Here is a 27,616-nt window from a genome sequence, read left to right as displayed (position 1 = left end):
ACTTCATATGGAAATGTGGTACTAAAAAAGTACCCAGGGACTGAACACAAAAAAAAATCGACGGCTAGGGACTGAAGGCCAATTTCCCTATAGATAAACACCAAGATGCATGTTAAATCAAGACAGAAACAAATGGGAGATAATAGGCTTTGTAACATCGTTATTATTTTCTACATAAGATAATCATTAATCACACGACCAACTTGTTCAAGATATTTTCAGAAAAATAAAAAAGGTGGTGTGAAGAAATTTAAAGCTAGCTAGCTAGATTTATTTGAAACATATTATTTTGTAACAAATTGTAAAGTTTGATTTTAATTTATTAAACATTCAATTTACCCACACGGGAAGAAGATTTTAATAATAAAATAAAGGATATATATATATATATATATATATATATTTTCTTCTAAAAAAGTGATCATGAATTTCAAATTATGAACAGGAAAAATTGTAAAAGGCGAAAAACCTAACCACATTACGTTAGAGCACTAACCTTTTTGGTCATGCTTTTGTAGTGCAATATGATGTGAATGTCAATTTCAAGAATCATTCTTAGCTTTGGATGATCAATGGGTTTTTGTCCATTTGCATTGATTTTGATTTATGCTATAAAATCAACACAATCTTCATTTTCTTTCTGAAAATTTCAAGTCTTCAAAAAAACAAAAAAAAATTAGGAAGAAATTTTGGGAACAAATTTAAGATCCCAGCCCAAATAATGGATTAATTAATTGGTTTAAAAGAGACGATACAAATATATATATACACACACACATGTATCGAATGTATTTCTCCAAAAGAAATATTCGACTTTAAAAAAAATGATTAAAACTAACATATAATATATATATATATATATATATATATATTAACTTGATTTTAAAAAAATTCAAGTGGGATTACTTAGTCTATAATTATTATTTTGAATAATTCTCTAATAAGATTAGATTAATTGAATGATCAGAATTTAAGTACATAATTACTTCAAAGAACAAACCAAATATATATACATATATAAATATATATATGTACATGGTATGGCTTAAATTCTTTATTTGTGCATCCGCCGTGTATATGGACATCGGCAGCCACTGGCTAAAGCAAAGGCACGGCAATTCTCAAAGGCTTCGGCTGCTGCAGCGGCGGCTTTTGCACCTCAACAATGATTTCTCCCCGTCTCAAAGGGTCGCGTGGACATGGCAACGCAACAAATTTGGGAACATTATCCCCTGGCATTAGTATTACTTGCGGGACCTGATTATATCGCTTCAAATTCAGAAATAATAACAACAATCGCTGAAAGCGAAATCGCGATATTTCTGATAAATTTGGTCTTTAAGTCAAGTAGTCAAATTTCAGGTTTAGTTTGCTATATTTATTGATATGTACTGAGTTGGCATGACACCAACAAACAACATCGATAATCCAATTGATTTATCCTAATTTTAAAAAAAAAAAGTTGTATGAGAAAAATTAGTTTTACGGAACAAAGATTGATTGGATTGGATTGGATGTCAACAGCTAATAATTTATAATTGTTACTTTAATGCCATCGATTGATCATGATTATATAGTCACATATTTAAGTGTACATATGTAAGTAAAATTGTGTACCATGTTGGGGACTTTGGTCTTGGAGTTGGAGTGGCTAAGATCGCCATTAGCCTCGAAATCGGCGGCGCGAGTCGAGAGAGAACGTCGGAGCTTGTCCCAATGGTAGCAGCATGAGAATACACCACTGAGGCTGAATATGACCAACAACAGTAAGGCCATACCGAGCGGAAACCCGATCGTGGGTCGAGACGAAGCCGTATCGTGAGAATCCAAAGCAGCAACATGATATGAACTCTCCATTATTGGTATTATCTCTTGGTTTTGTATGATTTGACCTTTCCCCACATTTAAAGTGTCAAGAAAGAATATATATTCTAAGTAAGAACTTAAAGTGTCAGTTGTGGAGTAGGCGAATTGGGTTGAATGGTTTTGGTTTGGGGAAGAGATGGAATTTGGAATGGTGGGGATTTATANCCACCGATATTCACAATAAAAAATAACATTATTAGCATAAAAAATAATATTTTTTAATGGATGATCCAAATAAGAGATCTGTCTTACAAAATACGATTCGTGAGATCGTCTCACACAAGTTTTTCGCTATATTTTTATCTTTTATTTTGATGGGGTACGTGTAAAGTGGAGACTGGGTGTCCTGGACTTGGTACGGAGTGCTTGGCTTTATTGTTGAAAAAGGTTAAAGGTTTTTTTTATTAAAGTGCGATTATCAAATTGGCGAGTTGAAATTTATCATGGAATCTTTATATATACACTTAATATATGTAAATGTTTGTTTTAGGAATTTGGGCAGTAATAATAATAGATATTTGGATACAAATAAGTTTACAGATAACCGGTGGTTTAGGTGATCAATTAATTATGAGATAAATATATACAAAGCAAGCATTTTACAAAAAAATATATATATATAATGTTGACACAAAAATCACTACGAAAAGTAGGAAATTGCATGGAGTTGAACGTATTTCCAGGGACGGATTTAGGATTTCCACTCTGAAAGCCGCTAACAAAAGAAAGACAAAAGAATAAAAAAGAAAAGACAAAAATTCCATTATTATATTCATCTAAGCATTAATTGTACATTTTTAACAATAATATTTCTAACTACAATAAATTCGATGTTTCTTAAAATTTTCAAAGTCTTCGATGATAACATCTATATAAATATTTATAGCAGTTTCTCTTTCAATATATATCATCAATGCATCCGAAAAAAAACATCTTTTATTTTGTTCTGAAGCTTAGATTTGATGATATTCATAACTAGAAATGATCGTTCCGTAGTAGCTGTAGAAACTGTAATAATAAACACAAACACGATCAATCTAAAAACAATGTCCTATATAGCAACATTTTTAATCTTCGCCAACCATTGACACAACTCAAAAATAGATTAAATATTTTTGTAATCTAACCCTTTGACTACAGTATTCTCATAACGTTTCAAATGCATCTCTATCCGCTTATTTTCGTCACTAATAAAATCTCGTGGATAAATCTTTCATCCAATGTTCATATATCCTGATATCTCAAAGAAAATTATGCATTTTGAGAATTCAAGGCAGAACTAAGTACGAGTAACTTTATCTCATCTTTATTGAAATGTACATTAATTTATTGTATTTGTAAATCTATCACGACATAAAAAAAATAACCGGTAATGATACTCAACGGTGAAATTGTCTTGATGATGACATGCTCGACCTCGTTTGTTAGGGGTTGCAAAATGCAACACGACCCGTTAACCCGACACGAAAAAAAATCATGTTCGGGTTGGGGTTTTTCGGGTTCGGGTTCGGGTTAGTGCCAGGTTAGACAAGTTTCGGGTTGGGTAGCGGGTTGACCCGATTTTTTTTTTTTGTGAAAATATTACCTCTATTTTTATATATATGTTTGAACAAAATTTATTATATATTTATATGATAAATTTTCATCATTTAATATTTATTTTATATATTTTTTATTTTTTTAACAATTGTTTATTTGATTTAGTAAATATACTTTTAATTTTCTACAGTTAAACTTTCAAATTTAAATCGAAAATTTTGTTATTATGTCTTTAAATTTAAATATTATTATTATTTTTTATTTTTTCGAATTTTTTTCGTTATTTTTTTAAAAAAAATAAATAAAATTCGGGTTAGACGGGTTAGTGTTCGGGTTGAGGGTTTTCGAGTTGGTTCGGGTTGAAAAAAAAATTCACGGATTGACCCGAAACCCGACCCATCTGACCCAATTGACACCCCTATCATTTATCAACATGTTGAGTATTAAATCAAGAACATCAATATTACGAGCCATGCAAAAATACTTCTTTTTCAAGCAAATCATCGCATTTGTCATCCATCAAGAGCAATCATTTTTATATGATACTAACTCCATTGTATTCAGAATATCTATAACTAAATTTAAAGATGAGATCAAATTTGTTAAATAATAAATTTTGCCATATTGTTATGAAAGTTTAATTAACAGTATTAGTGCATCGATGTACGCGTTGTGTACTTGTACAATATTTTTTATAGTTCATTTGGTTTATATTTAAATGTGGATCAAAATGTAATTATAAAAATGGTAAAAAACTACACTATCATTTTGATATATAAAGTTAAAAAAATAAAAAAAGATCAAAGTGAGAATTGAACCTAATGCTTAAGAAAAAAGACTATATCCACTAAGCTACATGTGATAAAGTTTTAACACTTTATATTAATATATATAATTATTAAAACATACTATGACACTAAAAATTAGTTCTTCTAAAGGCTTCAAACTGAATAATATAGTATAAATATTTATATTTCCATTATTTTGTACATAAATATAAAAACACAAAGATACACTACTGATATATGACACACACACACACATTAGGATCCAAAAGCTAATACGCTCACTCGACCCAAGACCCACTTTTCACATCAATACCTGCCACAAACAAACCGGGTATGGGTCTAACATGCACCTATTTTTTATCCCCATGTGAAGCGTGTATTTAAGCACTGCGTGCTAAAATTCATTTAAAAAAAAAAACGAAAAATTGTAGTATATACGATATGGGCTTGAACTGGGCCTTGTGAAATACAAGAAAAAGCGCCGTATTTGAACCCGAAACAGAAGCGTTATGATGAATAGGAATAGAAAACAATTCCGTCCCCCATACTTCTCTAATTACTTCAATAAAATAAATATATTTAATGTATAATTTTACAAAATTTAATTATCAAACTTTCTAAGACTGAATATACATACATATGACATTGCCTAGTCCAAAATACTGAAATAGTATATATTATTCACGAGTTACCTTAACTCGTTCTAGTTTATATTAAAAAAAATTAAGTCTTTGTGGAAATTGTTTGAAAAAACAATTATTATTATCACAAAAAAATTTGTGAGATGAGACAAATATCTTATGTGAGAGACCGTCTTATAAGAAACCTATTATATTATTATTATTATATGTCAAATTATATTTCTAATTATTTTAACAAATTATTAGTATGATAAGCATGGGTTTGTTTGTTTTTTGTTTTTTTTTCAAAAAAAAGGATACCACGAGACCGGGTTTTGGTCTAAGTGGTTTCATCCATTTTTTTTCTGTAAGTGGTTCAAATTTGAGCTCTCCTCACCCCATAATTTAGGGAAAAAAAGGAAGAAGGAGAGAGAGATGATAGCACGGCTTGGTTTATGTATTGAATTTAAACATTTTTGTCATTTAAAAATTTGTGCTGGGATGTCAGTTAGGCCATGCGAAATCGATTCTCCCGTAAACAGCAAGTTCCCGAGGGGATAGGGTGTCACGTGCCAGTCTTTAATTGGACATGTGGTCCAATTAAACCCGCGCCTATTTTATTGATTTTATTTTTTTATTATTTGAAAAAAAAAACAAAAACAAAAACAAATTTCTCATTTACGAACTTCTCTACGAAGATAAGGTAACTCCATCTTCATCTTCATAATGTAGATCGTCCAAAACATTTTCAAAATTTTTTTTTATTATTTTTTTTCTTCTTCTTTTTGAAATGATTATTATCTTATTCATTGATAATATGTCATAGATCGATCCGTAACATATATAAAATAAAAAATAACAATTTTAATATAAAATATAATATTTTTTATAAATCGTGTCAGATAAAAGTTTTGTCTCATAAAATTGCTCTGTAAGACGATATCATGGCAGTTTTTGTGTACGTGCAATTATACTCGTTGAAACAATACTTAAGATTTTAAAATTTTATATAAAGACTAGGATGTCATATGTTATATATTTTCATTTTTATTTTGGAAAATAATATCTCATACACTACTATATAATCACAACGAATTACTTTTAAGTAAATAATCTAATAATAATATAATTCATATTAATTCTACTGGTTGCTACCGTAGAGAATGTGTTTTCAATCAAATGATTGATGATTAGATAGATAATAGTCTCATTATCTAAGTAGATAATGAAATATTTATAATAGTTGATAATGAAGTTATTGTACAAATATTTCAAAACATGAAGATTCGAAAAGATCAAATGTTCTTGTGATGCTTAATTTATATATTAATTATATTACGTTGTTGTCTACAATTAACTAAGATTCTAAATTAGCACATGATCGCATCGATATTATATCAATGATACATAATAAAAAAGACTAAAATTTCCTTTACCCTTTTTTGAGATATATTTATTGATTTTCTTGATAGAGAATGGTTATTGAGTTTTTTACAAAATAAATTAAATTTTTTTGAGGATTTATATTTTTATGCTAATTTGTGATATCATGGTCATACATTACGTTGTTGAATCATAAATGCTTTTATAATTTGTGAATATATATATTTTTTTCCTTCATATATAGATTGTTTAGAAAATTTAAACTACATTTAAAACAATCATAATTTTTCTTTCGAAAAAAAAATTTCGAAGTTTAAGATCGATCATTAATCGTTATCAAAAAATCGAATAAAACCACATTTGCTCACCTTTAGCTTATGCAACAACACTCGAAAAGTTAATGATAAGATTATGGCATTCAATGATTCATGCTAGTAATAATTAATAAGAATTATATATAAACTATTTTGAGATCGAGATTGAAATTCAACAAATTTAGAACAATCCCATACCAAAAAGGCTAATTTTTTTTAGAAATCGACTCGTTTATGTAGGATGTCAAAAATTATCCGACATGCCAACCTAGTCCTAACCCACTCAAAAAAAATACTAAGTTAGGGTTATGATTTTCGAGTTTGGTTTAAATTGGGTCCAACACAAAAGTTGGCCCCATTTTTTTGGGTTGGATTGAGTTTAGATTGACCTGAATTAAGAGTTAGTTCACCCGTCAACTCAAACTCACCGACGGTGAAAATTGCAACCAACCCGACCTATTTAGATAATTATATATATTGATAAAATAAAAAATAATGTATTAACGTAGTATAACAAAAAATTAAATCGGGTTGGTCATGTTGGTTAGGTTGTTTCGGGTTCAGATTTAGAGGTTTCGGGTTGTGATCGGGTTTTGGTCAATAATTTTTTGTAATACTTTTGTTTCAATCCGAACCGAATCGAACGGAATGTACACCCCCTAGTATAATATTTGTAGCATTAATTGTGGTTGGTTGTCTATAATGAAGAGGAATGGGGAGCAAGCGTGCAAAGGTAATTGGCAGCTAATAATGATTCCCTTGCGACAAAGCATGTACAATCGAGTTAATGAAAATATTAAATTTAATATTATTCCAATTTTTAAAAATAATATTATTATACACAAACACATGTATTTTCCACAAAAATTATAACTTGTTTTGAATTTCAGGTCTTACATTTTTAAAAAAAAGCCTTACCTAGTAAAATATTTATAAATCGAATTTCTAAAATTATATTATCGAAATTTTGTAATACTATGTATATCATAATTATTAAAATAGAAATAGAAATAAAAATAAAATAAAATGGTTTGACTAATAATAATTAATGGAATAAAAGAAGAGTGGATTAGAATAAAGGAGTGGTTATGATGAGAGTCCGAGTCAGTCACCACCCGGCAAATCAAGTTCAATTGCTGCTTTCTTGTCCCCTCACGAATTATCAATATTCCAACTCTTTGTTCTTCTCTGTCCCCTCTCTTTATTTCTTTATTTTTTTATGTATAAAATATACAAAATCAGCTACTTAAATATATTAAATATTAATTAATAAAAAAATATACTATTATTTTTCGGCATTCTTTTCGCCGGTCGAGTCAGTTTTTTTTTTTTTTTTTTTTTTTTTTAAAGTTTTCTTTGAAATCGTATAACTGAACTTTAAGATTTCAAGATGAGACAAAAGAGATAATCCATTCTGGCAAAAACTTGTGTGAGACAATCTCACGGATCGTATTTTGTGATACGAATCTCTTAATTGAGTCATCCATGAAAAAATATTACTTTTTATGCTAAAAATATTACTTTTTATTGTGAATATCGATATGATTGACCCGTCTCACAGATAAAAATTTGTGAGACCGTTTCACAAGAAACCTACTCATCCATGTATCTGCCACTCATCTTTTTTATCAAATATAAAAATTATGATATGTTGAAGTAAGTGAGTGTCAAAATTATCCGTGAGACGGGTTGACTCGATTCATAATTATCATGAAAATTTATATTAATGGCGTAAAAAATTACAATTTTTCATGAGTTGAGCCGGGTAAAATATCTGTATCATAAAATTGACTCGTGATATATAGTATTTTTGTGAAATATCATATACATGTAAATCCAAATGAAATATTCATATATGCATTCTCAATTAGTTTTTTTAATACGAACAATATCGACATTCTTGACGTCATGTGTTAAAACTAAAATGAAAACTACAAATGCACGTCATCCTTTAACAAATTACAAGTAGATATAAATAGTGATTTAAATTTTAATAATTTAAATAAACAAAACCTATTTAAGCAAAATATAATATGATTTAAAATATCAAATATAGCACATGATTTCGTCTAATTTTCCACCAAAAAACATTAGTATGTATAGGGAAAAAAAACAAAAGCAATTATTTTACTTTGACGGCCACGATTCACTGACAGCAACCAATCCCAGTCGTTGATCAGACTATGTCAGAAAATACAAACGAGGGGCACTTTCGTAGTTTCGCTGTGATTCTGAGCTTTGAGTTTCTTGGCCGAATAAAAAAACAAAGCTCCCCCTCATGTTTTTGTTCTTAGCTTTTTCTACTAGATGGAGGGACCTTGAGAAATTCTCTCTGCTTTGCGTTCCCTGCTTTTCATACAGTTATTCGAAATTCTCGAGCATAATCTGTTTTTAGGCTGCGCTGTGAGTCCTGGCACTTCGATATCCGGTTTTCTGTTATGTAATTTTGTTGTTATGCAAATGTAACTTTTCCTTTTTCTTTTTGTTTGATTTGGGTTGGGTGTGCTGAAAAATGAGCTGAGATCTAGTAATCCTGGGTGTATGATTTATGTTTGTTCTTAATAATTAGGATGTGTTTTATGGGAGCCGAAATGTGGATCTTCTTTGATTTTATGTTGGTTAAAGTTTTCTGCGTATTGTAATTTTTTTTGTTTATTTTATTACCTGCGTTAGTGTTTCTCTTGCTGTGAGGTTGTGAAGCCAGAAATTTTGCGTAGAGATGGACCAAAAACTATTGAAGTTTTGGATTTGAAATCTTTGTTTTTTTTTTTTGGGCATATTTAATAAGCAAAAATATATAAATCTACGAGAAAATTGAAAAGGAAGGGACATAAAAATTTAATACAGAAGGGAGACAATGGCCCTGAAACCCCTCTTGCTTGGCCACTCTTTCTGGTAGGCTATGATTTCTGTTGTTTATATTTTCGTTTTTATCTATCAATTTTTCCTTGCAAAACTTGAAGTGTAATACTTTGATGAAAAGTTTTACATGTATTTTTTTGAATCTTTTGTTGCTATCGATTTCCCACCTGAATGCAGTCTCTTGTCTGTCAAAACAAAATCAGAAGAAAACAGTTTGTTGCTTTTTCGTTTGCGAACCTTTTTCTGCTTTGGCGACTGGATATTTTTAAAATTTGTGAGCTGTTTGGGTTTTGAATCTTTTTATTGAACTGTTTGTTTGGATAGTAAACTTTAATTATTGTTTTTAAAATGCATTTTCTAGAACATTTTCTTGTTCACATAACACACACATGAAACAATTGTTTCCCAGATCCCTGTGGTAAAGTGTCAAGATTTTGCGAGATGATAGGTCTTTGGAGTTCGGTTGATATGTTTTTAAATTTGAATCAATAAAGTGTGACAACTGAACAGTTGTTGTGTTGCAGATTTATACAACAGCATAACAAAGTTTCGACTTTTATGTCTCCACCATTGTTGGGCGTTGAGGATCAAAGTCATTGTAATGTTTCTTTGATGGCTTCTTCAGCATCATCTGAATCTATCTCTCAGAATGGCCTGGGGTTGAAAGAGCGCAATTACCTGGGATTGACTGATTGTTCCTCGGTGGACAGCTCTGCAGTGTCTGATGTGACCCAGGAAACCAAGAATAATTTAACTCTGAAGGCGACAGAATTGAGGCTTGGCCTTCCTGGATCACAATCCCCCGAACGAGATTCAGACATTAACCTGACCAGCATGGGGAAGCTTGATGAAAAGCAATTATTTCCTTTAGTTCCGTCGAAGGATGGAGTCTGCTCATTGGCACAAAAAATAGTTGTTTCTGGGAGTAAAAGAGGATTCTGTGACACTGCCAATGAATTATCAGAATCGAAAAGTTCCTTGTTTGGTGTGGGAAATTGGATGTTCAATCCTGCAGGTTCTGATTCTGGAAACTCAAAATTAGCTGGTAATACTGGGACAAATGTTATGCCAGATATACCTGCAAAAGCATCGAAGGAATGCAACAAGAAGGTTAACGACTCTAACACCAACAGTGCACCTGCTGCTAAGTAAGTGCTAAAATTTCACGGGAAAATAAAGGGAATGATTTAGATAGTTGTGGTTGAGAGAGGTGGTTTTATTCAATGGTGCTTGGCTCTGTTATTGTTTATGTCTTGTTGCAGGGCACAGGTGGTTGGTTGGCCTCCTATCAGATCTTATAGGAAGAATACTTTGACCACAACCTCGAAGAACAATGATGAGGTTGATGGTAAACCAGGACCTGGTGCTTTATTTGTCAAGGTCAGCATGGCTACTGCTCCTTATCTGAGAAAGGTGGATCTGAAAACATATTCCTCCTATCAAGAACTTTCCACTGGATTGGAGAAAATGTTCGGTTGTTTCACCATAGGTAAGCTGTTAGTACTTTAGCGTAGGTTCTTTCTTTAGCCTTTACTGGTTCTAGGAGAGTATTCTTGTTTCAGGACAATGTGGGTCCAATGGAACCCCAAGTAAGGAGATGCTGAATGAGAGTAAGTTGAAGGATCTTCTGCATGGACCAGATTATGTGCTGACATATGAGGACAAGGATGGTGATTGGATGCTTGTTGGAGATGTGCCATGGGAGTAAGCTTACTTTTCTGCATTTATACGTATGAAATTTATTGTGTTTTGCGGGCTTTTTTAATAAATGGAAGATGAGTAAGTAGGGATGACAATGGGTTCGGGTCTAATCCATACCCGACCCGGCATATTTGGGTCCAGCATAGGTCCGAAAAAATGGGTCTCGGGTCCGGTACAACTGTTAGATTTTGGGTCCTTGTGGGTACGGGTCGGGTACATTTACCGACCCGTAATCTATCTGTTAGGGTTTTAATACTAATATATATGTGTATGTATAATATATTAGTAATGTAACATTGCTTTTTTATATTTGTAAAGTCCAAAGTTATGCAGATGATAAATATATTTTTAATTATACTTTAACAATAATATATCAAACAATGTCATTTAACTAATTTTTTTCATTCTTTAAGTTTATTTATATATAAAAATTATGACAATATTTGGTGATAGGAATTAGGAAAGAACTTCATGCAGAATGTTTTAAATAATTAATTTGACTGAGTTAATTTTGTTATAAGAGCCTTAATTTGAACTACTTTATTGATTTTTTGTTGTGATTGTGTTAATTAAAATTTGAATATGTCAAAATATAGTATAAATATAAATTTTTAATGGGTCTAACATGTCCAACCTGTTAAATTCCGGTATGGGTTTAAGTTTAACTGGGCGGGTATGTATCCTTAAAAAAAAACTTTAATGGCTGAGTGTCATCAACCATAACAATGTTTGATTTCAGTCGTCAAAATCAATTTATTTAAGATTAGTGAAACACTGAGTGAGAAGTTTGACAGGAATCATGAGTATCCGCTTGTGGCAATTACTACCACATTTAATTCATGCCAAGGAAACTGTTTTGCTCTGTGTACTTCCTGGCTGTTCTCTCGGTTTAATTGAAGCTCTATCCATGTTGATGGTCATATAGGTTATGTCTGCTATCAAGGATTTTACCAACCTGCAGCAAAATGAAATACAACACCACTTGAATTTTTTGCACTAAAAGTTAAATATTTGATCTGCTGAATGCAAGCCCATAAATTCCAGAAGTCAGAAGTTTTTCGAAATATGATATCTTTTATTTTTATTTTGTTTGTAAAATGTGATACTTCAATGCATCAATAATAATCATTGGAGACATGAGACAAAAATATGCAAAGAAATGACCTAATGTTACATCTTGAAGGAATTTTTTTAGATAGGCGATGGCTAAAATTTTAACCTCACTGCCATGCATTTACTTATTCAGCCAGAAAAACTTCAATATTTTCCAGAATTTTTTTTTTTAATCTTTCAACTGCATACTTTTGTGAGAACATTTGATTAATGACTTGACTGTCAGCATTATCCATTTTAACTTGCATGAATTGTTCTCATATATGATACATTATGCACCCCATTTTTTTCCTGGTATTGACAACTTTTACTGTTTTAGGATGTTCATCATTTCTTGCAAGAGACTCAAAATCATGAAAGGCTCTGATGCTATTGGTTTGGGTGAGAAATTTTTGTTTCTGTCATTGGTTTTTAGAAGGGAACAAACTATTTTAAACATTGGTTTTCTGTACCACTCTGGATGCATTAAGGACTGTGAACATGTTTCGTTCTCTCTACAGCTCCCAGGACCATGGAAAAATCTAAAAGCCGAAACTAGCATCCGACTATGGCTGATTGCTGCTTTCTGTCTTCACAATTGATGGTGGAATACCAACTCAACAGGACGAATAGAAAGAAGCAATCAAATGTTTTAACTCGATGCAATGATATGTTTGGTATTGCTTGTATTCTCATGTGTTCTTGTGTGCGTTGTGTCTCCGACAACTTCATGTTATATTTGTACTGTTTCCTTCCCCTCTTCGTCTTCCCCCTTAACAACACTCTGTCAAATTGTTTGAAAAACTAAGTTGCATGTGTGTGTTCTGTATGAACGAATTTGATGTTTGATTTATCAGTTGTTGGAATAACTTGTAAAAATCTTTAAGTAATGAACTGGTCTATTATTTGTTTGTTACAATTATAATTCCAGTTGAATTTGGAAATTTACATAATTTCCATATTTCAAAGTCTAATTTTAATCAAAATAAATGATATAAAGTGGGGTGGGATGTTTTTTTAAATCAAAATACAAGATTTAAAGTGGGGTCGAAATACATATTTTTATTTTTATTTTTAAAAAACAATATGTATTTTATTGATGATAATGGTTGATAGAATGATTATTGATTGTTTAATTTGATAATATGTAATTAATTATACAACATAATTTTTTTTTATAATTATCAATTCTTTTATTATTTATATATCACAAATATGCATTCTTCGATTATCTTATACCTCGTACAACATAATATCTATACATTTTTTTTTTAAACACATAATATCTATACATAGAATATTAAGAAATAATATGTCTAATCCGATCCAGTTTTTAATATCGACACTAGATTTTGTTCAATGTTAAACCGGACTAAACCCGACTCGATTTGGGATTGTTCCGGTCTGGTAAGTTCACCAGTGGTGCCACATTTTAGACTAGATGGTGGTGTACAAAATATTACCACCAAAAAGCCCTGAATGTCATTAATGGCGGAGGACGCAGCTGTACCGTTTAAACCCTACAGTCTCAAGCACACACTGAGCTCCCACAAACGCGCCGTCTCAAGCGTCAAATTCTCTCCCGACGGCAGCGTCCTCGCCTCTTGTTCCGCCGACAAGACCGCCCGCACCTACCTCGTCTCCTCTCCCACCACCACCCACCACGAATTCCATGGCCACGAGCTCGGGATCTCCGATCTCGATTTCTCCTCCGACAACCGCTTCCTCGCTACCACCTCCGATGACTGCACCATCCGCATCTGGGACGTCACGAGTGGGTCCCACATCAAAACCCTGACCGGCCACTCCAACTACGTGTTCTGCGTCAACTTTAACCCCCAGTCCAACATGCTGGCCTCGGGTTCCTTCGACGAAACCGTCCGCATTTGGGATGTTAAGTCGGGGAAATGCTTGAAGGTCCTCCCCGCGCATTCCGACCCTGTAACGGCGGTTAATTTCAATTTGGACGGGTCGATTATTGTTTCGAGTAGTTATGATGGGCTTTGTAGGATTTGGGATACTTCCACTGGACGTTGAATGAAGACTCTCATTGATGATGAGCATCCGCCTGTTAGTTTTGTCAAGTTTTCGCCCAACGGGAAATTTATCCTAGTCGGAACTCTGGATAATACCTTGGTGAGCTTCTCTCAATCTTCTGTCGGGAAATTTGGTTCTAAATTTTCTTGATATTATTCCTTCAGGTTGTGCTGGGATGGATTTCACATGTAATCAAATGTAAATTTGTTGTTTAAAGAAGTGCATGTTTATGTAAAATTAATCGAAATCCGTTGATTGCAAACCTGTCAATCTTCCCAAGTGCAACCTTAATTGATTTAGTTGAGATGGAACGGAGCATAACTTGTAAATTTTTTTTTCTTGGTGAGAACAGGGCACAACTTGATATGTTTGAGGCTTAAAACATATTTCGAGTAACTAAGCATATGGTTTATTTATCTGGTTCTATAAAAACTTGTGTGAGACGGTCTCACGGGTCGTATTTTGTGAGACATATCTCTTGTTTAGGTTATCCATGAAAAAGTATTATTTTTTATGTTAAGATTATTAATTTTTATTGTGAATATCGGTAGGGTTGATCCGTCTCACAAATAAAGATTCGTGAGACCGTCTTTCAAGAGACTTACTATATAATATTATAAGGATTTGAAATTAATTATGAGTCGTATGATAATAGCGTAAATAAGAAGGTAGAAGAATTTGAATTTTATTTTGTGGAAGTTTATCTCAATACTGAAAATACATTTAAATCCGTGGATCTCAAATCTTTCTTTCCAAACACAGCCTTAAGTGATGGTATTCACATCCTTCCCTCGACTGAGAACTTTTAAAATTGCTGCCTAATATGTAAGACAAATGTGCGTTCACTCAGTTTTTTGAATCTGCATTGCATTACATTGACATTGTCGAGTTCTCTACCGTGTAACATTGAATCTTTTGCTTGCAGCGGCTTTGGAACCTGTCCACCGGCAAATTTCTGAAAACATACACGGGTCATGTCAACTCGAAATGCTGCATTTCTTCAACATTCTCCATAACAAATGGGAAGTACATTGTTAGTGGATCTGAGGACAATTGTGTGTACTTGTGGGAGCTCCAGTCCCGGAAAATTGTTCAAAAGCTCGAAGGCCATACGGATGTGGTGTTATCTGTGTCATGCCACCCGACTGAAAATATGATCGCTTCTAGCGGTCTTGGGAACGACAAGACGATCAAGATTTGGACTCAGGAGGAGGATTGATTTAGTTTTGTTGCTAGAATTTTGTAACATAGTTATATCTGGTAAACATTCCTGAATCTAGATTAGAGGAGGAACTCGACAGGGTTGCAAGACAGTAGAGTTCCTGTATTTTATGCACTCAAGCCATTCGCTATCACAGTTTCCTCCTGTGATTCTTTATGCCTTCCCATGATTAGGAGATTTTATTACCATTATACCCTCATGTGACCTTTCTTCTTCTTCTTCTTCTTTTTTTTTTTTAATTTAAGTTTTTCAACACCACGTCACTCTTTCATAGATAATAGGAAATTGAGTTTGAAAGTGGTAAAACGATAAATTAATTGCAACAGTTAATGAGTTTTTTAAAATACTAAAAACTAAAAAAAATAAGATTAAAAATAGAGATTTTACTCGATAATATATAACAAAATGTATGCATTTTATAAAAATATAACAAATTCCTTTTATTATCATTACTATTATTATTTTAAAAAACTTTCATATTATTATACAATTATTTGTCTCAAATTATTCTTGGATATCTTGTTTCATATTTCTAACGATATTGTGAATATCTAAATTATATTATTTTATAAGTATATTTGTAAATATTTAGTTATTTATCCAATTAATGTAAAAAAATGTTACTAATTCGGTCTTTATAAGGCCATAGTAGAGTATTATGGTAATTGCAATGCAATATTACAAGAAATTAATCTATCATTTTAAAAAAAAAAAAAGAACCAAATTCAACACGTGTTCTCCAATCAAGTTAAAGCGACGTTAAAATCGGATCCGATCACAAGCCCTTTACTAAGCTTTGTTCACACCAAAATCGCGTTTTCTGTTTCAACTTTCATGGCTTCCATAACAAGATGGGACTTGAATCATTTCAACGTAGAATTTACTGATCAAAACAACCAGCAGCGGTAGAGATGAAGAAGGAAGTGGTGGTGGCTGCGGCCGTGACTACGGCTGCGGCGGTAGTTGGGGCAGCTCTGTTAGCAAGGCATTTGAAGCGTCGCAGCGAGCGGCGGTTGAGGCAAGCACAGCGAATACTGCGAAAGTTCGCGACGGACTGCGCCACACCAGTTGCAAAGCTTTGGCACATCGCCAATGAATTGACGTCTGAAATGCAGAGGGCACTCGCCGTTGATAGCACGGATGGCGACAGCAGACCCCCACTGCCCATGTTCGTCTCCTATCTGGCACCACTTCCCTCAGGGTAAACAAATTTTAGATTAAAACTAATATAATATTTGTGTTTCAAAGTGTTTATAATTTTTAACATCATTAATATATTATATAAATGATATCCATGCGTGACAGGGAAGAAAAAGGAACATATTATGGCATATACCTGCGGGGAACAAATTTTGTAATGTTGCGAGCCAAATTAGACGGCAAGAATGAGCCTGTATCCGAACTGCAACGCCAAGAGGTTCAAATTCCTTCTTCTGTAATGGCGGATACTAATTCTAGCAAGGTATGTCATGCATGTGTCGAATGTTAATGTACACAAATTAAGCCTAAAAACTACTGGGATTTCACCCAAACGCTTGATCCTTACTTATCAAAGTTGAATTATCAGGAACTACTAGATTTCATCTCCCTTGAGCTGGCGAAATTCGTTTCGATACATGCAAAAGAAGGCGAGGCAGGATCAAGAGAACATAAACTGGGATTTACAGTGTCGTTTCCAGCGGATCAAGTTGCGGCGTTCACCTCTACAATCAACTTCGAATCGAAAGATTTGTCATTCGACGCCACCGTTGAGTATTCTAATTAGACCGTTCGATTCGATTATCGCAATAGAATGTAATGTATGTCTGTGTGTATATAAATGATCAGGTTGGCAGGGAATTGAGAGACCAATTCCACAAGTCCTTAGAGACGAACGGTTTAAACATGCAAGTCTTTGCACTCGTAAGTTAGGAATTCAATTCTTGGTCCATTTTAGCTGCATTGCAAATATTCGAGTGAAATATTTGATTGTGGGAGTGGGATATGTAGGTTGATGATACAATTGGAAATTTGGCTGGAGGAAGATATTACAGCAAAGAAAGTGTTGCTGCTGTGACTTTAGGCATGGCAACAGATGTTTCTTACATTGAATCGCCCCAGCAAGCCTCAAAACTCCTGGCACAACAACCGAATTCTTCAGAAATGGTACGCAAATTCGGAACCGATATTAATCAAATAATATTCAGACTGAGTAAGCTTCATTCTTGGCAGGTTGTTAACATGCAATGGGGAAACTATACGTCCTCCCATCTTCCATTGACAGAGTTCGACGTCTCCTTGGATGTTGAAAGCACGAATCCGGGACACCGAGTAATATTTAGGAGTTGAATTTTTCCAAAACTACAATATTATTTAATGTTTATCATAAGATTCAATCATATATAGTTGAATTCTTGGTATGTTTTTCCAGATTTTTGAGAAGCTTATTTCTGGAATGTACTTGGGAGAGATTGTCAGGAGAGTACTACTGAAGATGGCTCGGGAAACTGCTTTATTCGGAGATTGTGTGCCACCTAAACTAGCCATTCCTTACTTGTTAAAGTAATTCATAGACTGATAAGTAAATTTGACTATATATTAATGAATTCAAATATTTTATGGTCGAGACTTCAGGTTTTAGAAGTATATATTAAATATGAAACTCAAGATTTCTTCATTCAATTTGTATTCAGGTCACCTGATATGGCTGCAATGCACCAAGATACATCTGAGGATTATGAAGTAGTGACTGAGAAGCTGAAGGAAGTCTTTGAGGTGCTCTATTATATGTGTTTCTTTCCTTAGTTTCTTGAATTGTTATCTGATTAAAGGAGTCGCAATCGAGCCGAGTACAATGTCGAGGTCTAACAGCCGAAATTGATATGGGTAGGATGGAATGAGATGAGATTGCTAGAGATATATGACTAAAAGTAATATTTATACTAACACTAATATGAGCTGGCCGTTTCAGATAAACGATTCAAGTCCGATGGCTAGAGAAATAGTAGCAGAGGTATGTGACATTGTAGTAGAACGTGGAGCTCGATTGGTCGGAGCAGGAATAGTCGGAATCGTTAAGAAACAGGGCAGACTCGCGAACAAGAGGAGCGTGATAACGATGGAAGGAGGGCTATACGAGCATTATCGTATATTTCGAAACTATCTGCACAGCAGTGTGTGGGAAATGCTGGGAAGCGAGCTTTCGGATAATGTGATCATCGAACACTCGCACGGTGGTTCTGGGGCTGGCTCCATCTTCTTGGCTGCTGCACAAACACAATACAATGCAAAGCACTGATGCGTACAATGTTTTATCGCATGAAATTTATTTGACATAATTCATTCGACTTGGCTAAGGTTTACTGTTGTGGTCTGAGTGTACGAAGGCGCAAGGAGGTCATTATAGTCTTTTCAGTGTATGTAATTAAAGGGGGTAGATTGCTAATAATAAAGCCAATTAAGAAGTTTAAGTGGGCTGCTGTAAAAAGCGACACCACTCATGTAAATCTACGTCAGTCACCCATGTTTGACCACTATTGGCAAAACCAACCAATTCTAATTTTTTTATTCAAAATTAATAGAATATTGTAGCGCTATTCTTTCTCATTTTATCAAAAATTATTATTGTTAATAATATTATAACTCAAAATTTTTTAAATCATACAATATCACAAGTATCATGTTTCGATTGCTCTGCTCAACATGAACTATTATTGTAACTCAACAAATTTAAACTTCGATTACCTAATTTCCATAAAATAATGGCATATTTTTCTAGGGGTGTCAATCGAGTGGGTTGGGTCGGGTTTCGGGTCAACCCGCGAAAATTTTTTTTCAACCCGAACCCGAACCCGAAGCAACTCGAAAATCCCCAACCCGAACACGAACCCGTATAACCCGACTCAACCCGTCTAACCCGCGTAACCCGAATTTTATTTTTTTATTTTAAATTTTTTTAAAAAAATTTATGAAAAAAATTCAAAAAAAATAAAAAATAATAATAATATTTTAATTTAACACATAATAACAAAATTTCCGATTTAAATTTGAAAGTTTAATCGTAGAAAATTAAAAATATATTTACTAAATCAAATAAAAAATTGTTAAAAAAATAAAAATATGCAAAATAAATATTAAATTATGAAAATTTATCATATAAATATACAATAAATTTTGTTCAAACATACAATATATAAAAATATAGGTAATATTTTCAAAAAAAAAAGTTCGCGGGTTCAACCCGAAACCCGCCTAACATGGCACTAACCCGAATCCACCCAACCCGAACCCGAAAAACCCCAACCCGAACCTGATTTTTTTTCGTGTTGGATCGTGTCGGGTCGACGGGTCGTGTCGCATTTTGACACCCCTATATTTTTCTATATGTATGAGAAACACAAAAATCTGGTGAAACGACCCAAACAAAAATTGATTATTTCGGTCTATAAGTAGCCAAAATAATAGATTTCTAAAAGAAACTGGATTTTTCATTTTTTTTATAATTAAAAAAATCACAATGAAAGTCAAACTCAAACTCTTATAATTTACTCTTTCAAAAAAAAAAACTCTTATAATTTACTTTTTTTAAAAAATATATAAATTTATATCGATTTAAACCAATTTTTCAAATTCAAAATCGAACCCATTAAACTGATATTTTTGAAAAAAGAATAAATCAACTGATTTAATCGAACTGAATTTCCAATTTTATTCGGTTCGATCGATTTTTCAGTTAAACCGATGTTTTGCTTACACCTGAACTCAGATCTTTTGACTATCTCTGAATAATTTGACAACCTTTCCTTCCAATAAGTATTTTCATTCTTGACTGTCTCAAGAGTAACTTTCCAAATTTTAATTTCTTGTTCTTTCAATATTTTTTTTGAGAAATAAAATATAGAGTGGGTCTCATGTGAGACCGTCTCACGAATCTTAATATGTGAGACGGGTCAACCCTACCCATATTCACAATAAAAAGTAATACTCTTAGCATAAAAAGTGATACTTTTTCATGGATAACCCAAATAAGAGATCTGTCTCACAAATACGACCCGTGAGACCGTCTCACACAAGTTTTTGCCTAAAATATAATAGGTCAACCTCGCCACGACTTAGGTCCATTACGAAAAATAAAATAAAAAAAATTTAATTTTATTTATATTAAAAAAAAAACAGATTTTATCAGTTTGGATTGGCATATAAAGGTATCATTATTTTCTATCAAACTTATTAACTCAACTAATTAGGCATAAACAAGAGAACAAGTAGATGAGAGCAGAACATGGANGATTTGAAGTGCAACAACTCTAAATAATCAATTTCAGTACATTTTATTTTTTTGTGGGATAATTTCCAAAAATACTCTCTTTTATTTAATTGTTAATATTAAGAATTTTAATTAAGTGATGGAAATAAAAATGATATAGTAGTCACTAATAATTTACAAATTATTTTCTTGTAACTTAAAATTTAAGTTCACAGAGTTTTTTTAAAAATAGTTCTTATTTAATATTTTTGCTTTTGAAAAAATATGATCAATGTGAGCATATAAAGTAAATATATACTTTATGTTAATATTTAAATGAAGATGAATAAATGATCACACTTCAATTTTTTTTTATCACATGTGTATATTAATATTTATCACACACGTTATATATGCAAAATAGGTGATATAATATAAATTTATATATTTTAATTTTTTCAACCTAAAATAACTTGAAAAAAATGACTAAAAATATATTTATAAAGAAAAACAAAATAATGAATTATACGTTAAATAATTAAAACAATAATTGTTTTTTATTACTTTAAAATAGGATAAAGAGTTTAAAAATAATTAATGTATTTTAGGGAAAATGTAATTAAAATTTATTTTCAGAACATTGGATCGATAAGAAGACTTTATGTCTATTCTTTATAGAATTTGGTATTCCATGTATATGGAGATGAAAAGCTGAATTTGGTTATACTGAAGAAAGAATTCTCTGCTTATAGACGGTTAGTTTTACAAAATTTTTGGATAAATTATTAAGTGATGATCCTGAAACACGAAAGCCTATATATAATATGTAACAATAACTTCATAAGATTACAATTTTCATTTATAAAATGGAGAAAGAAAAAATACAAAGAACGAAAAAGATGATTCCCTAGACAAACTTTAGAAGATAAAGATAATAAAAATGGGGCCGTTCAATCTTTTTCCTGATCTACGCCAGATATTCAAAATCTTCTTGCCCTATATTCCCCCCAACCACTGTATAAAAGACAAACTTTATAGAATAATGTTAATTAATGTAAAAAATGCCCTTTTTAGTCATTACAATCATAATCAAAAAAAAATTTTTACCCCGAAAAGCTATCATTATTTAAAATAAAATTTTTAAAAAATGATAGCTTTTCGGGGTACAAAAAATTATATGTAAACTATATTTAATCAAAATCTAAATAACCATATAAGTTGTGACGTCCTAAGTTAGAGAGGGCGGAGAGTGATCGTCGGTACATGAGATTGTACGGATAATGAATGAACCGATCTCACACCGCAATGAGAGAGATTTCAAAACTATTCAGGTATGAAACTGTGCAGTTGAGAAGTGTTTAAAGATTTGATAGATACTACTCATATTAAGAAGATATATTTTCTTTTCGGGAGTTCATCACATAAGAATTTCAATGTTAAGCATGCTTGACTTGAGGCACTGGAAAGACTCATCTTTGTACAATGAGGACAATTGTCGAATCCGAGACTCGTATTGGTATATTGATGACAGTCTTCGAATATATAGTATTACACAAGTGAGATTTAAATCTAAATCATAAAGATTTTGTAGTCTTACTCTTCTTACTAGACCAAGACATCATTAATGTTAATTTTATATTTTATTTACAAAAAAATCATTATTTCTCCTAATTTTATAACATATAAAAAAACAAAAAAATATATGTGAGATGATTTCACAAGTCAATTTTTTGAGACATATTCTCAGTTCTCTACTTGGGCCACTCATTATTGTAAATATACGTAAGATTATTCCGTCTCATGAATAATAAAAAAATAAATGATTAAGAAAGGATTTAGCAACTGCTCAATATTCAAATTAGTTTTATGAGACTTGAATTTTAATTAGGTTATCAACCATCATAGCCAATCATGTATTGTGCGTTTCCCTAACATGTTTTTAAAATCTTATATTTTGGTTATTTTAGTATATAATTAATATATAATTATATTATCGAACCAAATCATAGTTCTAAAATTTTTTTAAAAAATATTAAATATAGATATTTTTTTAAAAAAAAAAACAATTTAAAATCTTTAAAAGAAACGAAATGTGAAAAACTAAAACCAACTGTCTCTTCTTCCCCCATCTTACTCTCATCCTCCTCCACTCCCTGAATACAGCAGTGAGAAATCGTAATGCACACAACACACAAAATGCGTTTCCTCCTACTCTTCCTCTTCCACCTCCATCTCAGCCACTCCGCCGCTGCTAGAAGGCCGAGGTTTCCGGAGTACCGCGCTCTCCTCTCCATAAAAGCTTCGATCACCGAAGATCCACAAGCTGCCTTAGCCTCGTGGAATGCAAACACCAGCCACTGCACGTGGAAGGGCGTGACATGCGACTCCTCCAGCAGTCGAGTGACTTCCCTCGACATATCGAATCTCAGCCTTGTCGGCACACTCTCCGCCGACGTTGGCCAACTCCGGTTTCTTTATAACCTCTCTGTTGCCGCTAACGGCCTATTTGGTGCAGTTCCTCAACAAATCGGTGACATTGTTAGCCTGCGTTATCTTAATCTCTCTAACAATCTCTTCAATGACAGCTTCCCCACTCAGCTATACGGTCTGAAAAATCTACTGGTTCTCGACCTATATAACAATAACATGACAGGGGACTTCCCTTCGCAAGCCTTTTTACTCACCGAACTCCGCCATTTGCATCTTGGAGGAAACTTCTTTAGTGGGGAAATTCCACCGGAGTTTGGCTCTTTTCCACATCTGGAATACCTCGCCGTTTCAGGGAATGAATTAAAGGGGACTGTTCCACCCGAGTTAGGGAAAATGTCTCAGCTGAAAGAGCTGTACATTGGGTATTTCAACACGTTTTCAGGTGGGATACCGAAAGAGATTGGGAATTTATCCAACTTGATAAGGTTTGATGCTGCCAACTGTGGGCTTTCTGGTGAGATTCCGGCGGAGATCGGAAAGTTACTGAATCTGGACACCCTTTTTCTCCAGGTGAATGGGTTTTCTGGGCCTTTGACACCGGAGCTTGGGAACCTGAAGAGCTTGAAATCTATGGATCTTTCAAACAACGGTTTCTCTGGCGAAATACCACTCTCATTTTCGGAGCTTAAAAACGTGACACTCTTAAACCTTTTTAGGAATAAGCTCACCGGCTCTATTCCCGATTTCATCGGCGAGTTGCCGGAGCTTCAGGTGTTGCAGTTGTGGGAGAACAATTTCACGGGAAGTATTCCCCAGAATCTTGGGACGAATGGTAATCTGCAAGAAGTAGATGTTAGTTCAAACAAATTGACCGGAAATTTGCCATTGAACTTGTGTAATGGTAATCAGCTTCAGACCTTGATTACTCTTGGAAACTTCTTGTTTGGCCCGATTCCTGATTCATTAGGTCAGTGCGAGTCATTGAATCGGGTACGCATGGGCGACAACTTTCTCAATGGCTCCCTTCCCAAAGGGCTGTTGAGTTTGCCTCAGCTAACTCAAATCGAGCTTCAGAATAATCTCCTCTCTGGTTCATTTCCAGAGGCTAATGTGCTATCCACTACTCTGGGCCAGATTAGTCTATCCAACAATCACCTAACCGGGCCGTTGCCACCGAGTATAGGTAATTTCGTGGGTGTACAAAAGCTTCTGCTCGATGGTAATATGTTCTCAGGGAGCATACCATCCGACATAGGGAAGTTACAGCAGCTGTCAAAATTGGATTTCAGCCGCAACCAATTTACGGGCCCAATTTCTCCTGAGATAAGCTCGTGCAAGCTGCTAACTTACGTTGATCTTAGCCGGAATCAACTTTCCGGTGAGATTCCGGCTGAGATAACGGGTATGAGGATTTTGAACTACTTGAATTTGTCTAAAAACAATTTGGTAGGCAGCATTCCCTCTTCAATTGCTAGTATGCAGAGCTTAACATCTGTTGATTTTTCGTATAACAATCTGTCTGGTTTGGTTCCCGGCACTGGTCAGTTTAGTTACTTTAACTACACTTCGTTTTTGGGCAATCCCAATCTTTGTGGACCCTATCTTGGGCCTTGTAAAGGTGGCGTTTCTGATGGGGTTGAAAGACCTCATGAGAAAGGGACTTTCTCTCCATCCATGAAGCTTTTACTTGTTATCGGATTGCTGGTCTGTTCCATTATATTTGCCGTGGCAGCTATAGTTAAGGCTCGGTCCTTAAAGAAAGCGAGCGACTCACGTGCCTGGAAGCTTACTGCCTTCCAAAGATTGGATTTTACTTGTGATGATGTTTTGGATTGTCTGAAAGAAGATAATATAATTGGGAAGGGCGGTGCTGGAATAGTTTACAAGGGAGTCATGCCGGATGGCGAACAGGTGGCTGTTAAAAGATTGCCCGTGATGAGTCGCGGCTCGTCCCATGATCATGGGTTCAATGCTGAGATACAGACTCTGGGGAGAATCAGGCATAGGCACATTGTTAGATTGTTGGGGTTCTGTTCAAATCATGAAACTAATCTTTTGGTTTACGAGTACATGCCTAATGGAAGCTTGGGGGAAGTGCTTCATGGCAAGAAAGGAGGTCATTTGCTTTGGGATACACGGTATAAGATCGCGGTGGAGGCTGCGAAAGGCCTTTGCTATCTTCATCACGACTGCTCGCCTTTGATTATTCACCGTGATGTTAAATCAAACAATATCCTCCTTGATTCGAATTTCGAAGCTCATGTAGCTGATTTTGGATTGGCCAAGTTCTTGCAAGATTCGGGAGCATCCGAGTGCATGTCAGCTATTGCTGGCTCTTATGGATATATTGCTCCAGGTATTAACTACAATTCAAATTGGGTTAAGAAACTAGTGATATTATGGCTATCTTGTTAATGATGTTTTTTATTCTAACGCTTTTTGAGTGATTACAATTTACGTCGGGATCTATTTTCCAGTCATTACGGTCTGAATTTTTTATGGGGGTTCGTTTAACATGCTATAAATATCAGTCTCTTTCAACGTTGTATGTATTCAACTACTGTTAAAAAAAACAGGTTGAGATGCAGATTGATGAGTGTATTTTAACTGTATTAATTAATGATAGGGTGGTCGCAATGAAAATGATGGTAAACGACTTGGGTTCTAATTTTGGGGTCCTTCGACCCTACAGTTTGTTTGCAATATTTACAAGTTTTGTTAATATTCTTGGATTGCAAACTGTTCTGGCTAACTTTCCTGCCATATAATTTACGTCCCTATCTATGTGATGTTACCTTTCTGGGCTCTCTTGAATTTAATATCTGTGTGGATTAATTAATGTCCTGATATTTTAGAGTATGCATACACGCTCAAGGTCGACGAGAAGAGCGATGTATACAGCTTCGGTGTAGTTCTCTTAGAACTTGTAACCGGAAGAAAGCCTGTGGGGGAATTTGGTGATGGAGTAGACATAGTTCAATGGGTAAGAAAAATGACTGATGGAAACAAGGAAGGAGTACTAAAGGTTCTTGATACAAGACTTGCCACCGTCCCCCTTCACGAGATGATGCATATTTTCTACGTAGCTATGCTTTGTGTGGAAGAACAAGCAGTCGAGCGCCCCACCATGCGAGAGGTGGTTCAAATACTCACAGAGCTTCCAAAGCCGCCTGGCTCCAAGCTCGGGGATGAATCATCAAGCGTCGAATCTGTCACCTCAGATGCAAAGAGCCATCAACCTCAGCCAACTCAATCACCACCACCTGATCTTCTCAGCATATGACCCATGCGCTCTCTAATGGACATGCAAGTGATAGTTTCTTTCCCTCCTGGCCATTTCAAAAAATCGGTGTAGCTTTAATATTTGGGGTTTATTTATTTCCTAAGTTTATCAGTTTTACTTGTTTCCTCCGGGGGTTGGGTACTAGCATACACTCTAATGTCATGATTTTGGTGGTGGTGTCCCTTTTCCTAATTTGTGTACAAAAGAATCGGTGGTGTGCGTTTTCCAAATCTGGTTTAAATTATCTTTACTGTCATGTACTTGATTTTCTATCTTGTTTTGCAAAGTGGGTGACAAATCAAATATCAATAGCCATATCTCATCACTCATGTTAGCTTTATAGAAATGAGTATACTCAACCGAAAACCAATTTTTTTTTTTTTTTTTACAATATTTTCAAAATATAGAGAGGATGGTTTTTAGGTATGCAAAATGTTACAATATCATTATTGTTGGGGTTTGGTTTATAGATAATTGTGTTTAAAAATGAAAGAATTAGCCTAGAAAGTAGTATTGACTTGTATTGAGCAATGTGCAGTTAGTTCCAATTACCAAGAAAAGAGGGGTGGGTTTCACTTGAAAACCACAATGTATATTTGCAAAGAATCAGGATTCATAATGAGAAATGAATGCAAGTGAAGCATAACACTAACTCTTCTGCATTTGCCTTAAAGTAAAGTAAAGAGATCTCTCCTCATTAAATAAATGTAGGGAGCAATCGACAATTATTGTGAACATAAAATATGATAACCTTAGGATAAAGGAATGGGCCATTTATATTCTGTCCTGTTTGGTTTTATTTCTTGGAAAATTCCTTTAAATGGTCATTTGAACATGTGCCATGCGTAGATTTCATAACTTTAAACAAGGCTCCATACATTGGAGCTAGACTTGCATCCCAAAAATTTCAAATATTCTAATCATTCATATAATGTTAAAACTTTTTTTTGGTTAATGAAGATCATTTTTAATATTTATCATTTTTTTTAAAAAAATATTACAACCATAATAAAATAAAAAAGAATGATGATTTTTTTCGTCCTTCAAATAATATTTGGCAAAAACTTGTGTGATACGGTCTCACGGGTCGTATTTTGTGAGACAGATCTCTTATTTGGGTCATTCATGAAAAAATATTACTTTTTATGTTAAGAGTATTACTTTTTATTGTGAATATCGGTATGGGTGACCCGTCTCACAATAAAGATTCGTGAGATCGTCTCACAAGAGACCTACTCATAATATTTTATGGAAT

General features: G+C 33.7%; 4 protein-coding genes and 1 pseudogene across 7 annotated transcripts; 4 read left to right on the top strand and 1 right to left on the bottom strand.

The window, feature by feature from the left end:
• Positions 1 to 951: 951 nt before the first annotated feature.
• Positions 952 to 2,024, bottom strand: LOC140986786 (uncharacterized protein At5g65660-like). Its single transcript, XM_073455144.1, has 2 exons — positions 1,618 to 2,024; positions 952 to 1,257 (listed from the first exon to the last, which is right to left on the bottom strand). Exons 1-2 carry the CDS (start codon positions 1,855 to 1,857, stop codon positions 1,099 to 1,101), a joined length of 399 nt encoding a protein of 132 aa, XP_073311245.1. The 5' UTR covers positions 1,858 to 2,024; the 3' UTR covers positions 952 to 1,098.
• A 6,717-nt stretch (positions 2,025 to 8,741) lies between these two features.
• Positions 8,742 to 13,084, top strand: LOC140986131 (auxin-responsive protein IAA9-like). Of its 3 annotated transcripts, none has more exons than XM_073454144.1 (6): positions 8,742 to 8,913; positions 9,897 to 10,520; positions 10,635 to 10,861; positions 10,935 to 11,076; positions 12,506 to 12,567; positions 12,687 to 13,084. In XM_073454144.1, exons 2-6 carry the CDS (start codon positions 9,931 to 9,933, stop codon positions 12,722 to 12,724), a joined length of 1,059 nt encoding a protein of 352 aa, XP_073310245.1. In that variant the 5' UTR covers positions 8,742 to 8,913; positions 9,897 to 9,930; the 3' UTR covers positions 12,725 to 13,084. The 3 variants fall into 3 exon arrangements, with proteins under 3 accessions (XP_073310245.1, XP_073310246.1, XP_073310247.1); XM_073454145.1 differs by having other exon boundaries at positions 9,883 to 10,520; XM_073454146.1 differs by having other exon boundaries at positions 8,780 to 8,917; positions 9,910 to 10,520.
• A 525-nt stretch (positions 13,085 to 13,609) lies between these two features.
• Positions 13,610 to 15,604, top strand: LOC140986442 (COMPASS-like H3K4 histone methylase component WDR5A; annotated as a pseudogene).
• A 649-nt stretch (positions 15,605 to 16,253) lies between these two features.
• LOC140986835 (probable hexokinase-like 2 protein) lies at positions 16,254 to 18,984 on the top strand. 2 transcript variants are annotated; one of them, XM_073455202.1, is made up of 9 exons: positions 16,256 to 16,625; positions 16,730 to 16,886; positions 16,992 to 17,171; positions 17,252 to 17,326; positions 17,414 to 17,569; positions 17,636 to 17,734; positions 17,835 to 17,965; positions 18,097 to 18,178; positions 18,375 to 18,981. In XM_073455202.1, the coding sequence occupies exons 1-9, from the start codon at positions 16,336 to 16,338 to the stop codon at positions 18,699 to 18,701; spliced, it is 1,497 nt and encodes a 498-aa protein (XP_073311303.1). In that variant the 5' UTR covers positions 16,256 to 16,335; the 3' UTR covers positions 18,702 to 18,981. The 2 variants fall into 2 exon arrangements, with proteins under 2 accessions (XP_073311302.1, XP_073311303.1); XM_073455201.1 differs by having other exon boundaries at positions 16,254 to 16,625; positions 17,414 to 17,734; positions 18,375 to 18,984.
• A 3,767-nt stretch (positions 18,985 to 22,751) lies between these two features.
• On the top strand, positions 22,752 to 26,611 carry LOC140986103 (uncharacterized). Its single transcript, XM_073454100.1, has 2 exons — positions 22,752 to 25,434; positions 25,934 to 26,611. Exons 1-2 carry the CDS (start codon positions 22,827 to 22,829, stop codon positions 26,359 to 26,361), a joined length of 3,036 nt encoding a protein of 1,011 aa, XP_073310201.1. The 5' UTR covers positions 22,752 to 22,826; the 3' UTR covers positions 26,362 to 26,611.
• The last annotated feature ends 1,005 nt before the right edge of the window (positions 26,612 to 27,616 follow it).

Source organism: Primulina huaijiensis, chromosome 10, assembly GCF_012295235.1.
Source record: "Primulina huaijiensis isolate GDHJ02 chromosome 10, ASM1229523v2, whole genome shotgun sequence".
NCBI lineage: Eukaryota > Viridiplantae > Streptophyta > Magnoliopsida > Lamiales > Gesneriaceae > Primulina > Primulina huaijiensis.
Note: the sequence above shows the minus strand (reverse complement) of the source record. Positions and strands in the feature narration are given on the sequence as shown.

Coding starts and splice junctions, on each gene's coding strand:
- LOC140986786 (XM_073455144.1), bottom strand. CDS start 1,857: ATGGAGAGTTCATATCATGTTGCTGCTTTGGATTCTCACGATACGGCT. Junction 1,258..1,617: donor AGACCAAAGTCCCCAACATG/GTACACAATTTT, acceptor CGATATAATCAG/GTCCCGCAAGTAATACTAAT.
- LOC140986131 (XM_073454144.1), top strand. CDS start 9,931: ATGTCTCCACCATTGTTGGGCGTTGAGGATCAAAGTCATTGTAATGTT. Junction 10,521..10,634: donor AACAGTGCACCTGCTGCTAA/GTAAGTGCTAAA, acceptor GTCTTGTTGCAG/GGCACAGGTGGTTGGTTGGC. Junction 11,077..12,505: donor GTTGGAGATGTGCCATGGGA/GTAAGCTTACTT, acceptor TTACTGTTTTAG/GATGTTCATCATTTCTTGCA.
- LOC140986835 (XM_073455201.1), top strand. CDS start 16,336: ATGAAGAAGGAAGTGGTGGTGGCTGCGGCCGTGACTACGGCTGCGGCG. Junction 16,887..16,991: donor CGGATACTAATTCTAGCAAG/GTATGTCATGCA, acceptor TTGAATTATCAG/GAACTACTAGATTTCATCTC. Junction 17,735..17,834: donor GCACGAATCCGGGACACCGA/GTAATATTTAGG, acceptor ATGTTTTTCCAG/ATTTTTGAGAAGCTTATTTC.
- LOC140986103 (XM_073454100.1), top strand. CDS start 22,827: ATGCACACAACACACAAAATGCGTTTCCTCCTACTCTTCCTCTTCCAC. Junction 25,435..25,933: donor TTATGGATATATTGCTCCAG/GTATTAACTACA, acceptor CTGATATTTTAG/AGTATGCATACACGCTCAAG.